Source organism: Mobula birostris, chromosome 10, assembly GCF_030028105.1.
Source record: "Mobula birostris isolate sMobBir1 chromosome 10, sMobBir1.hap1, whole genome shotgun sequence".
Taxonomy (NCBI): Eukaryota; Metazoa; Chordata; class Chondrichthyes; order Myliobatiformes; family Myliobatidae; genus Mobula; species Mobula birostris.
This window is the reverse complement of record NC_092379.1, coordinates 52,569,272-52,581,809: the sequence shown is the minus strand read 5'-3', so window position 1 is coordinate 52,581,809 and position 12,538 is coordinate 52,569,272. Positions and strand designations below refer to the sequence as shown.

Below are 12,538 nucleotides of genomic sequence, written 5' to 3'. Positions count from 1 at the left end.
CTCTGGCGGACAGAGCGTAGATGTTCAGCGAAACGGTCTCCCAGTCTGCGTCAGGTCTCACCAATATATAGAAGGCCGCATTGGGAGCACCGGACGCAGTATATCACCTAATGCCCTGTAGCTTTCACATCATAAAAGTGCTACATATCACCAATCTCCAGTGAGAAAGACCAATGCCTTTCCCTTCATGTTCATTGGCTTTGCTTCACTGTCAATCACCTGCGAGGGGAGGGGGGTCAGAGTAGTTAGAAAGTCTCCAGGATCAGTCATGTGATGTGATGTGCTATGTGCAGTGGAGTGGGACCTGCCCAGAACTAGAAATAATTTCAGTGGAGAGAGACAAACTCAGTCAAATCTCAGATTGATGATGGTCGGAAATGTCCATTCGGATGCAGATAATCGAACAGTCAGAGAATTTGATGGTCAGTCTGGCTGCCTTACAGGACAAATTGTTCCTCCAACTTGTGTTGAACCTCACTGTAACAGTGTGATGTCAGATCTCACCACAGAGACTAAAATTGTCTAATCTGAAATGCTGTCCTTCACCCACTGATGTCTTTTGTAAATGTTTTTACAGGACAGAAACGGCAAGGAATTTATGTACGGGAATCACAGAGACAACAACATGCCTGTTCTGTGTCTGCCCAGATATTTAAGGAGTGACCAGATATTTTCTTTGTCCAAGATGGAAACATGCTTTGTCTCAGAAATGAAGTTTTCTGTTTTAATTCAGTGAACTCCACTGGAACCAGGGTGCTGGGAACTCCCTTTTACTTATGGTCCACTCTCCTCTCCAATCAGATTGCTTCTTTTCCAGCCCTTTGCCTTCCCACCCACCACTCACATTCTGGCTAGTTTTCCTTTCCCTCCCTCCAACTCTTTTTGTTCAGGCATCTTCCCGCTTCCTTTCCAGTCCTAAAGAAGGGTCTTGGCCCAAAACACCGACTGTTTATTCAGTTCCATAGACGTTGCCTGGCCTGCTGAGTTGCTGCAGCATTTTGTGCGTGTTGCCTTGGATTTCCAGCCCCTGCAGAATCTGTTGTGGTTTTGTTCACTAGGGATCAGTTTCATCAACTGCATTGTTTGTGCGACGGATTCTCGATGACTGACATCTGACTTGATGAATTTCTAGGGAATTGATAACGGAGATATCATTCACCTGCTCTCAGCGTGAGAATGGATTCACTCACTCAGCCCCCCGACAGTGAGTTCGCACTGGGTTACGGCCATTCACCATTTCTGTGTGTGGGAGGGGATGTACTCAGTCATCAGCCTGAAGATACATCAGCGAGTTCAGAGCAGAGCGAGGCAGTTCACCATTTCCATATGTGGGAAGAGATTCACTCACTCAGCCACCTGCAGACACACCAGCAAGTTCAGAAGGAACAGAGACCATTCATTTCTTCCATATCTGGGGAGGGATTCACTAATTCACCTGGCATGATGAGGCACCAGCCAGTTTACTCCAAGGAGAGGCCATTCATCTGCTCCGACTGTGGCAAGTCATATATTCGATCATCCGAACTGCGGAGACACCAGCGAGTTCACACTGGGGAGAGGCCGTACATCTGCTCTGAATGTGGGAAGGGATTCACCCGATCATCCTACCTTCAGACACACCGATCAGTTCACACTGGCGAGAGACCGTTCATCTGCTCAGAATGTGGGAAGTGTTTCACTCGATCATCGTACCTACAGACACACCAGTTAGTTCACACTGGGGAACGACCGTTCATCTGCTCAGACTGTGGGAAGACGTTTACTTACCCATCTCACCTACAGACACACCAGCGAGTTCACACTGGGGAGAGGCCATTTATCTGTTCTGTCTGTGGGAAGAGCTTCACTCGGTCATCAGATCTGCTGACGCACGTGCGATTTCACACTGGTGAGAGGCCGTACGTCTGCTCTGATTGTGGGAAGGGATTCACTCGTTCATCTGATCTGCTGACACACCAGCGAGTTCACACTGGGGAGAAGCCGTTCACCTGCTCAGGCTGTGGGAAGGGATTCACTCAGTCATCTCAACTGAAGGTACATCAGCGAGTTCACTCTGGGGAGAGGCCATTCATCTGCTCTGAGTGCGGGAAGGCATTTACCCACCCATCTCACCTGCAGAGACACCAGCGAATTCACACTGGGGAGAGACCATTTATCTGTTCCGTTTGTGGGAAGGGATTCACTCGGTCATCTGATCTGTTGACACACCAGCGAGTTCACACTGGGGAGAGGCCGTACATCTGCACTGAATGTGGGAAGGGATTCACTCAGTTATCCCACCTGCAGACACACCAGTCAGTTCACACTGGGGAGAGGCCGTTCACCTGCTCAGACTGTGGGAAGGGATTTACGCAGTCATCTCAACTGAAGGTACATCAGCGAATTCACACCGGGGAGAGGCCATTCATCTGCTCTGAATGTGGGAAAGGATTCACTCGATCATCCCACCTACAGACACACCAGTCAGTTCACAGTGGGGAGACGCCATTCATCTGCTCTGAATGTGGGAAGGGATTCACTCAGTCCTCTCAACTGAATGTACATCAGCGAGTTCACACTGGAGAGAGGCCGTTCACCTGCTCTGTATGTGGGAAAGGATTCACTCGGTCATCCCACCTGCAGACACATCAGTCAGTTCACACTGGGGAGAGGCCATTCATTTGCTCTGAATGTGGGAAGGGATTCACTCGGTCATCCCACCTACAGGCACACCAGTCAATCCACACTGGGGAGAGGCCATTCATCTGCTCTGAGTGTGGGAAGGGATTTACTCGGTCATCTGACCTCCTGGCACACCAGTCAGTTCACACTGGGGAGATGCCATTCACCTGCTCAGACTGTGGGAAGGGATTCACTCAGTCATCTCAACTGAAGGTACATCAGCGAATTCACACCGGGGAGAGGCCGTTCACCTGCTCAGATTGTGGGAAGGGATTCACTCAATTATCCCACCTTATGAAGCACAGCCGAATTCACACTAGGGAAAAATTTAGCAAGATGCAAGCTGATAGTTAACTATCACAGTTGCCAAACCTAGAGACAAGTTCAAAGGTGACTGCTGAGGTCAGACTGTGTAATGATTGCTGCTGCTCATCACACCCTGGTGACTGGGCCTGGGAGGAGTTTCTTCTGATGTTCACCTCTATTGCGATTGGACTTTAATATCCTGGTTCTGTTACAAATAAATGAGCTCTATTTTAAACTTTGTCTCAGGTACTTTAGTGAACCTACAGCACACGCAGTGTACAGTTAGGGTCCAATTCTGCCCATGTTTCTGTTCCATGACAGTCCTTTTAATGCCTCTCTGCTGCTCACTTCTTATTGTCCCTGTGATGACAGGTTCCAAATGGCCACCACTCTCTGGGTGAAGAGGTTTCCGTTGACTTTCTGCAGGCTGAAGAAGAAGATGAGCTCAGTTGTCTGTAGTTGTCTTGCATTCTCTTTGTCCCTCAAGTCTCTGGGCTGAGGAAGACTGACTTTGGTTGTTATTCTCCTTACTCCCTGCTCTTTTCAACGTCCTGGGTCTCCCACAGCTGGGCTCAGCACAGAAGTGATCTAAGGAATTGGGAGTTGGAAAAAGAATATTTGTGTAATTATTTTGCATAATGAATTTCTAACGTATCTTTCAGCCAAGTAGATAATCGATTTTCTACCAATTGAAGTGAAACATTGAGATCAGGTCTGATGTCCAGACCAAGCTGATGTGGATAACTCAGTAAATAATGGGAATAGTTGAGACCGTGTCTCAAAAGAAAGTACTGGGTACAACTTTCTGTGAATTAAGATGCTATTTAGAACGGCATGGGGAATTCTTCTTACGTCACTTTTAGTTCTTTAGCAGATCACCTTTGCTAAATGTTATCTGGTTCTGGATCCTTTGACCAAGTGCAGACCATTGTATTCTGTCTGTGTGCACAATGATGGCAAACACCTCTGTTTTGGGGAAACAAGTGACCTGTAGTATTCACACCACAAAAGTTCCACACATTTACAGTCTCAACAAGAAAATCTCATCACCCAGCCTTAATATTCAAAACAAAAACAAGAATGGTCAGGATGAGAAACATTTTCCCCCCAGGCCATTAGGCTTCTGAACTCCCTACCGCATCACATTCAAAGTATCACTGGTTAATCTGTTCAGTACCTTACAATACTTAATATTAATGCACCTTTGTTTGTTATTTATCTGTGATACATCTGTAGGTTTTATCCGTAAGTTATTGTGTGTTATGTGTACTATTGTGCTTTACACCCTGACTTGCAGAAACATCTCTTTTCCATATACATTATGTGGTTATATACGTTACATACATGCATAGAGTTAAATGACAATAAATTTTACCTGATTAGCATTGCCATTTCAGAGTTCACCACCGACAATCATTTTGGGGTCACAGTAAGTGTTGTCTCCAACTTCACATAAGCCCTACAAATAGATAAAGAGAATCCAAATTAAATAATTATCACAAATACATTATACTTGCTCATTTATATATTGAGAAAAATGATCCAATATTACATGTATTTGTTGGAAAAAGGGGTGTGTGAACCTTTGCTTTCAATAACTGGTGTGACCCCCTTGTACAGCAATAACTTCAACCAAACATTTCTGGTAACTGTTGATTTATCCTGCACATCAGCTTGGAGGAATTTTAGGCATTCCTCCTTACAAAACTGCTTTAGCTCTGGGATGTTGGTGGGCTTCCTTACACCAACTGCCTGCTTCAGGTCCTCCCACAACATTTCTGTAGGATTAAGTCAGGACTTTGACTTGGCCATAACAAAACACAAATTTTATTCTTTTTAAACCCTTCTGTTGAAGGTTTACCCTTGTCTTTCAAATTATTGTCTTGTTCCATTATCTAATTTCGATTAAGTTTCAGGTGATGGACTGCTACCTTGACATTCTCCTCTAAATTGTCTTGATACAATTTTGAATTAATTGTTCTCTCAATGATTGCAAGTTATCCAGGCCCTGAGGCAGCAAAGCAGCCCCAAACCGTGATGCTTCACAGTTGGGATGAGGTTTTGGTGTTGGTGTGCAGTGCCCTTTTCCCCCCAAACATAGTAATGTGCATTTCTGCCAAAGAGTTCAACTTTTGTCTCATCTGTCCACAGAACACTGTTGCAGAAGCATTGTAGAACATCCAAGTGGTCTTTTGCAAACTTGAGACGTGCAACAATGTTTTTTTTGAGAGCACTGGTTTCCTCTGTGGTATCTCCACAACCCCCCCCCCCCCCGCAGTCCCTGTCTGGATCTCCCCCTTCTTCTACACTCTCCTCCCATCTATGAGGACGCCCTCTTCCCCATTCCCTCACCTACCCTGACCCTGGGCTAACACACTAACTCTTACCTTATCACTGTGTTGCCCTCTTCCCGCGACTCTGGGTTTCCCTATTAATATATTCCCTTCCTCCTCTTTACCACATGCCCTCCCCTGCTTCGAGTTTCTGGGTCGTACCTGTCGGGGTCCACCCGACCCCATCATTCCCCCTACCCCCACCAGTTTAAATGTTACCCCCTTCTCGAGGTAACCCTCTTCCTCCCCGTCTCCTACCTCTGGGTCCATGCTTTACCCCGTCCCAAATCCCCGCCCATCCCTCCCATTTCTGGATCGTTCCCCCCTCCCCTCACTATTCCCTTCCTGGGTCCCAGTTTCCCCCTTCTGTCTCTGGTTCGCCCCTTTACCACTCAGTCTCTGCGCCCCCCCCCCGTCTCTGTCACCGCCTTACTAGCTCCTCTGTGTCTTGATCGCCCCTCCCTCCTCTCTAGATCACCGCCTGCCCCCTCCCACGTGAGGATTCTTTCTTTCCCCCCACTCCCTGCCTCTACGTCGCCCTCTTAACCCTCTTCTTTAGCACCACCTCTCCCTGGTCTCTGTGACGCCCCCTTCCACCCATGCTCTGTCTGAGTCGCCCCCCACTTTCCCTGGATCACCCCTCCCTCCGCCCATCTCTGGCTCGCCCCCTTGCATCATCTACCCCTTCTCATCTGACATCGCCCCATTTTCTTGGTCACTTATTTGGTTCCCGGGTTGCCCCTTCCCACATACCCACCCCCTCAATCGTCTCTGTGTCACCAGCTTAGTTTCCTCTCTCACTGGGTCTTTTTAATCCCACTTCCCTCCACCCCCACCCCATCTACTGGTCGTTCTCTTCCCCTTTCAGCCTTTGCATCCTGAAATCTCTGGGGCCCACACCCCTTTGCAGGGTAAATTCCTTCCTCCCTCTCTCCTTATTACCACCGATGTCTGGTTGCCCCCTATCCCCATCTGCCCTTCACCTCACACCTTCCCCTGCATTAGGGTCTCTCCCCAACTTCTCCGTTTCTAGATCTCTCCCCTTCCCTTAACCCTCCCCTCCTTTCTAAGGCGCCGCTTGCCTCTTCCTGCCGTCGCTCTGTCGACATTCCCTGTCATTTGGTCGTCCCTGGCCCCCTTCCCTGCTGATCCTTTCAACTGCCATCGGGTTCCCCACTTTCTCCCCTTCCTCCCCAGCCGCCACCCCGTAACTCGTAAGTGGGGTGCCCGGTTCCCTTCTTCCCCCTCTCTGAGTTGCCCTCTTCCCCCATCACCATTTCCCCCATGTTTCGGTCACTTTTCTCTCCCCTTCAGCCCCGCGTTTCTGGGTCGTCCCTTTCTCCGTTTTCCATGTCTGTAATTTCTCCCTCCCCCCACCCCGCCAACCCCCACTTGTCTCTAGGTTACCCCATTGCTCAATATCTCAGAGTCGACCCTCCAGCCTCAGCTCCCGGCCGCACCCCCCCCCACCCATTTCACCCCAATTCCAATAACGCCCCACCTCACATTCCCTCCTCTCCCTGGTTCCTCTTGCTTTTCCTTCCCGCTTCACACTTACTTGTGGGCCGCCCCTTCCAGGTTCAGGAACAGTTCGCATCGTCAGGCTCCTGAACCAGTGTGGATAACTTCAGACACCCCCACAAACTCATGTTCTGAATAGATACATTGAGATGAAGGAACAGGAAACACCAGAGGGGACATTCTGTAATGATCAATAAACCAACTGTTTGGGATCAAATGACCTTGCCTGGTGTCTCCGGGCCGGGTGTGTCTGCACCCGCTTAGTCCCCGCCCCAAGCACTCCTTCTCCGCCGCTCCTCCCGCGACGCCCCACTCTCGCCATTCCTAACATTGTTTTCTCCCATCAGATTTACAAACTCGCTCTCTGCTCCACGTTGACAAATACAGTACTGCGCAAAAGTAATATATCTTATTAATTGATAATTATTAATCAATTAATAAGTTAATTGATTAATAAGAATTGGTTGTTAACCTCCTTATTCCCTGCTCTTTACAACATTACGGGTCATTTGCAGTGCTTTCAGTGGGCTGTGTCTCCCACAGCTGGTTGTTACAATACGCCACTGTCCTCTGAAGTCTGAAGGTGAGTGGGGAATCGTTAGTTGGATGTTGAGTGGGGCAGGTGATGGGTTAGCCCAGGGCAGGGTATAGGGCTCTGGACAGTGGTGGGGGTAAGAGCATATGACGATGAAGGATGAAATCAGAGCAGGAGCTGTGACAACCAAAGACAGAGTAACCACATTTGGAAGCTGATTGACAGAAAAAAAAAGGTTGACTTTGTGACACACGGGATGCCTAATGACTTTTGAGTGTGTTGGTGATGGGAGCTTCCTGTGTTCAATTGTATGCTGAGTTCTAATGAGAATACTGACTGGATTGGTGCCATTTCACGGAAGGAAGGCAATGCTTGTAAACGCATTGTTCTTACCCAGAGAGCTCTGAGTTTAAGAATTCACCGTCGCTGTGAATCAAGTATGCAGGTGAGTGTCCAAAGTCGTGCTAAAAGGCACTCAGTGGACAAAAGATTCAGGACGTTTGGCAGCAGAGGGTTTCCAGGCTGGAACCGAGGGTGATGTGACCAAAATAATAGCTCCGAGTTTATCCCCAGATTATAAATTTCTAACATATCTTTCAGACAAGTAGGTAAGCGATTTTCTGCCAATTGAAGTGGAACATTGAGATAAGGTACAATGCCAAAACCAGCTGATGTCCATACCTTGATAGATGACGAGAATAGTTGAGACCATCCTAAAAGAAGGCACTGGGTCCATCTTCCAGTGAATTAAAATGTCATTTAGAACTGCATGGAGAAAATATCCTTCTAACATCACTTTTGGTTCTTTAGTAAGTCACTTTTGTTGAACGTTATCTGGTTCTGGAACCCACTGCCAAGTGAGACTATTGTTTCTTCTATTCTGTCTAAGTGTATAATGATAATAAACACCTCAGTCTTGGGGAACAAGAGTCCTGTAGCATCCATACCTCAAAAGGTCCTCACATTGACGGTCTCCAACAGGAAAGTCCAATCACCTGCCCTTGATATTCTTTGGCATTGCCATTACTGAGCTCATCACGGTCAATCACCTCAGGGTCACAGTGATCAGAAAATCTCCAGGAGCTGCCCTGTGAATACTGCGTGCTCCCGCTAGGGCAGTGGGACATGTCCAGACTGTTAGGCTATAGCAGTGGGTAGAGACACAGTGAGCAAGATCACAGATAATTGACAGGCTGGATGGACCCATTATGATACAGACATGTAGACAGTCAGAGAATTTGATGGTGAATCTAAATGCCTAAACCGTGACTACAGAGAAGATGAGGATTTGTTCTCTTAATTTGCGTAGAGCCTCTCTCTAACAGTGTGATGTCAGAACTTAACTTGGAGACTAAACCTGTCTCCTCTGAAATGTCCATCCTTCACCCAGTGATGTTATTTGTAGACTTTTTACAGGGTAGAAAAAACGAAGGATTTATTTGCAACAAAGTCAAACTCAAGAACGTGTCAGTTCTGCTATGAATATCAATTCACCAACAGTTGAAGAATACCATCGATCTTGGGACGTGGTGGTAGAGATGCGACATTGCATCTTGATAGATAGCATACAAGTTATTAGCAATAGAACACAGTTTATGGGTAAGAGTTGCATGACACAAACTGGAGATAAACCTTATAAATTGTCTTCCAAGTTATTGAAGGAGTGAACAATATTTCCTTGGTAATAGACCGTAAGTCATAGGAGTAAAATTAGGCCATTTGGCCCATCAAGTCTGCTCTGCCATTTAATCATGGCTGGTTTAGCCCTCCTCAGCCCCACACTCAGCCTTCTCCCTGTAACCTTTGATGACATGTCCAATTAAGAACCAATCGATCTCTGTCTTAAGTACACCCAACAACCTGGCCTCTACAGCTGCCTGTGGTAATAAATTCCACAAATTCGCCACCCTTTGGCTACAGAAATATCTCCACATCTCTGTTTTAAATGGACACCCCTCCATCCTGAGGCTGTGCCCTCTTGTCCTAGACTCCCCCACCATGGGAAACATCCTTTCTACACCTACTCTGTAAAGGCCTTTCAACATTTGAAATGTTTCAATGAGATCCTCACTCATCCTTCTAAATTCCAGCAAGTACAGACCCAGAGCTATCAAACATTCCTCGTACGATAACCCTTTCATTCCTGGAATCATCCTTCCGGACCTCCTCTGACCCTCTCCAATGCCAGCACATCTTTTCTTAGATGAGGAGCCAAAAACGGAGGCCTCACCAGTGCCTTATAAAGCCTCAGCATCACATCCTTGCTCTTGTATCCTAGACCTCTTGAAATGAATGCTAACGGGGCATTTGCCTTCTTCAGCACTGACTCTACCTGCAAGTTAACCTTTAGGGTGTTCTGCACAAGGGCTCCAAAGCCCCTTTGCATCTCAGATTTTTGGATTTTCTCCCCGTTTAGAGAATAGTCCACACATTTATTTCTACTACCAAAGTGCATGACCATGCATTTTCCAACATTGTATTTCATAATACTAGTATATCAGTTGATGATCATTGGTAAAGAAGGCATATCTCATCACAACTAGGAATGTGCATTTACTTTGTATCTGAAATCAAGTTCTATGTTTTTAAATCTCATTTGAACCCATTCGATTCAGTGCCCTGTTAACATAGCAGCATATCTTTCACAGACGCTCAGCTGCTTGAAGTTTGCGAGGGATTCACTTCTTCATCTGCCTGCTGATGCACCGGAGAGCGCGTAGCAAGGGAAAATATCAACCTGATGGCATGAACATTGACTTCTCTAACTTCCGCTAATGCCCCACCTCCCCCTCGTACCCCATCCGTTATTTATTTATATACACACATTCTTTCTCTCTCTCTCCTTTTTCTCCCTCTGTCCCTCTGACTATACCCCTTGCCCATCCTCTGGGTTTCCTCCCCTCCCCCTTGTCTTTCTCCCTGGGCCTCCTGTCTCATGATCCTCTCATATCCCTTTTGCCAATCACCTGCCCAGCTCTTGGCTCCATCCCCCCCCCCCCCCCTCCTGTCTTCTCCTATCATTTTGGATCTCCCCCTCCCCCTCCCGGGTGAAGTGACCGCACCGATCACCTGGTCTCTGACAACTTGCGCTCGCTCTTCCTTCAAACTTTATTTAATTGTGTACAAGGACAACAGTCCAGTCCCCGTCACAGAACTGTACCGAAACTTCAGCTCAGAGTTGTCACTTTCATATGGATATTGACCAGTTGAAATCTTGTGAAGCTTCTAATTCCTTATTTGCAGATATATAACCCCAATCATGATACATTCTGACAGGTTATATTAAGCAGCAAAGCTGCATGGTCCTAGATTTAATCTGATCGCAAGCGGCAAGTAATATCTTAGTTTGTGTTGGAGTGATTGTCCGATGGAAAGTGCTTCTCGCTCCTTCATTACCGTCCTTGGCATGTCTGTCTGCTCATGTCCTCGGTGACTGTGTTGTACAGAGAGGAACTACTCCTCCAAGGGAGACCGAACGGCGCCGCTGAGATGGAGGAGAGGACAGTGAACAAACTGGAGAATGGGCAGGTAAAGGGGAGGAGGTAGATTCAAAGATAGGTAAGTGGCGCGTGGCCCAAGTGGTTAAGGCGTCGGTCTAGTGAAGGTCGCTAGTTCGAGCCTCAGCTGAGGCAGTGTGTTGTGACCTTGAGCAAGGCACCTAACCACACATTGCTCTGTGACGACACCGGTGCCAAGCTGTATGGGTCGTAATGCTCTTCCCTTGGACAAAATCGCTGAGAGGAGAGGGGAGACTTGCAGCATGGGCCCTGGAAACCTTTCAAAGCACAAATCCATGATCTCACGAGACTAACGTATGCTTAAGAAGAGGAGACACGTGGTGGGTGGGGGGGGGGGCAAACGAGGAAGAGCGTTGTGGGAGGGAATGGACAACCCAGATACCGGGGATGTGTTGAGATGGTTGTTATCCTCCTTAATCCTCCTTATATCCTCCTTAACAACCAATTCTTATTAAAAGTAATAATCAGAGAGTCCAGAAGCAGCCTTGTACATACCATGCGGTGTGTGGGACACGCCCAGGACACGGACAGAGGCAAACTGATCCAAGTCACGGACCGAGAAAGGGCGAAGTGACCCATTCTGAGAACACAGGAAGACGGAAAATGTGACGCTCTGTCCGAATGCCTGAACTGTGTCCAGTTGGAAGATGAGTTATTTCTCCAAGTTGTGTTGACCCTCACTGTGACAGTGTGATGTCAGCAATCACCATAGAGACTAATATTATACCAGCTGAAATATTATCCTTCACCCTCTGACGTGTTTTGTAAACATTTTTTACAGTGTAACAACGAAGAAGGATTTGTGTATGGCAGGTGTCCCCAATCATTGTTATGCCATGGACCAATACCAGTCTGGTTCCGATCTTTTTACCCGGGAGAACATGTCTTTTCCCATTCTCTCTGGGAACGTACTGATATCAAACACATTTACCCTTGGTAGCAAGTGACGTATAACATTCACATCACAAAAGTGCCACACTTTAACAATCTTTATCGTGGAAATCTAGCCCCTTCCCCTGATAATTTATCCTATCTGATAATGCACCAGTGAGTTCACACCGGCTCAGACGGTGGGAAGAGATTCACTCGGTCGTCTCGTCCGCTGGCACACCAGCGAGTTCACACGAGGGAGAGGCCATTCACCTGTTGTCTGTGTGGGAGGGGATTCACCCATTCATACCACGCTCTCAGACACCAGCGAGCTCACTCTCGGGAGAGGCCGCTCACCTGCTCTGAACGAGGGAAGGGATTCATTCAGTTATCTCACCTCGTAGAGCGCCAGTGCGTTCACACCGAGAGGCCACACGCCTGTCCTGTGTGAGCAACGAGATTTACTTCGTCAATACTACCCACTGATACACCAGGGAGTTCACTCCGGGGAAAGGCAGTTCAGCTGCTCTGTGTGAGAGAAGATATACTCGACCATCCAGCCTGACGAGACATCAGTGAGTTCACGCCACAGAGAGACCATTCACCTGTGTCCAACCTCAGAGCACATCACAGAATTCTTACTGGAGAGAGGCCGTTCATCTGTTCCAAGTGTGGGAAGAGGTTCATTCAGCCATCTGACCCGCTGAAACACCAGTGAGTTCACACAGCGGAGTAGCCGTACCTCCGTTCTGAACGTGGGAAGGGTTTCTCTCAGTCACTCCACCTTGTGAAAC

General features: G+C 47.5%; 1 protein-coding gene and 1 long non-coding RNA gene across 3 annotated transcripts in view; one reads left to right on the top strand and one right to left on the bottom strand.

Moving 5' to 3' along the window:
* LOC140203996 (uncharacterized) overlaps positions 1-3,445 on the top strand; it is a 53,226-nt gene extending 49,781 nt beyond the window's left edge. The window contains exon 2 of one of the 2 annotated variants that reach the window (XM_072270215.1): positions 578-3,445. In XM_072270215.1, coding sequence (XP_072126316.1) covers positions 1,177-3,015 — 1,839 coding nt within the window. In that variant the 5' untranslated portion in view covers positions 578-1,176 and the 3' untranslated portion in view covers positions 3,016-3,445. The remainder of the gene's footprint in view (positions 1-577) is intronic. The other variant, XM_072270216.1, reaches the window with a different exon arrangement.
* On the bottom strand, positions 3,209-11,458 carry LOC140204039 (uncharacterized). Its single transcript, XR_011887493.1, has 3 exons — positions 11,370-11,458; positions 4,343-4,426; positions 3,209-3,555 (listed from the first exon to the last, which is right to left on the bottom strand). It is a non-coding gene; the product is annotated as an uncharacterized lncRNA (long non-coding RNA).
* Positions 11,459-12,538: the final 1,080 nt, after the last annotated feature.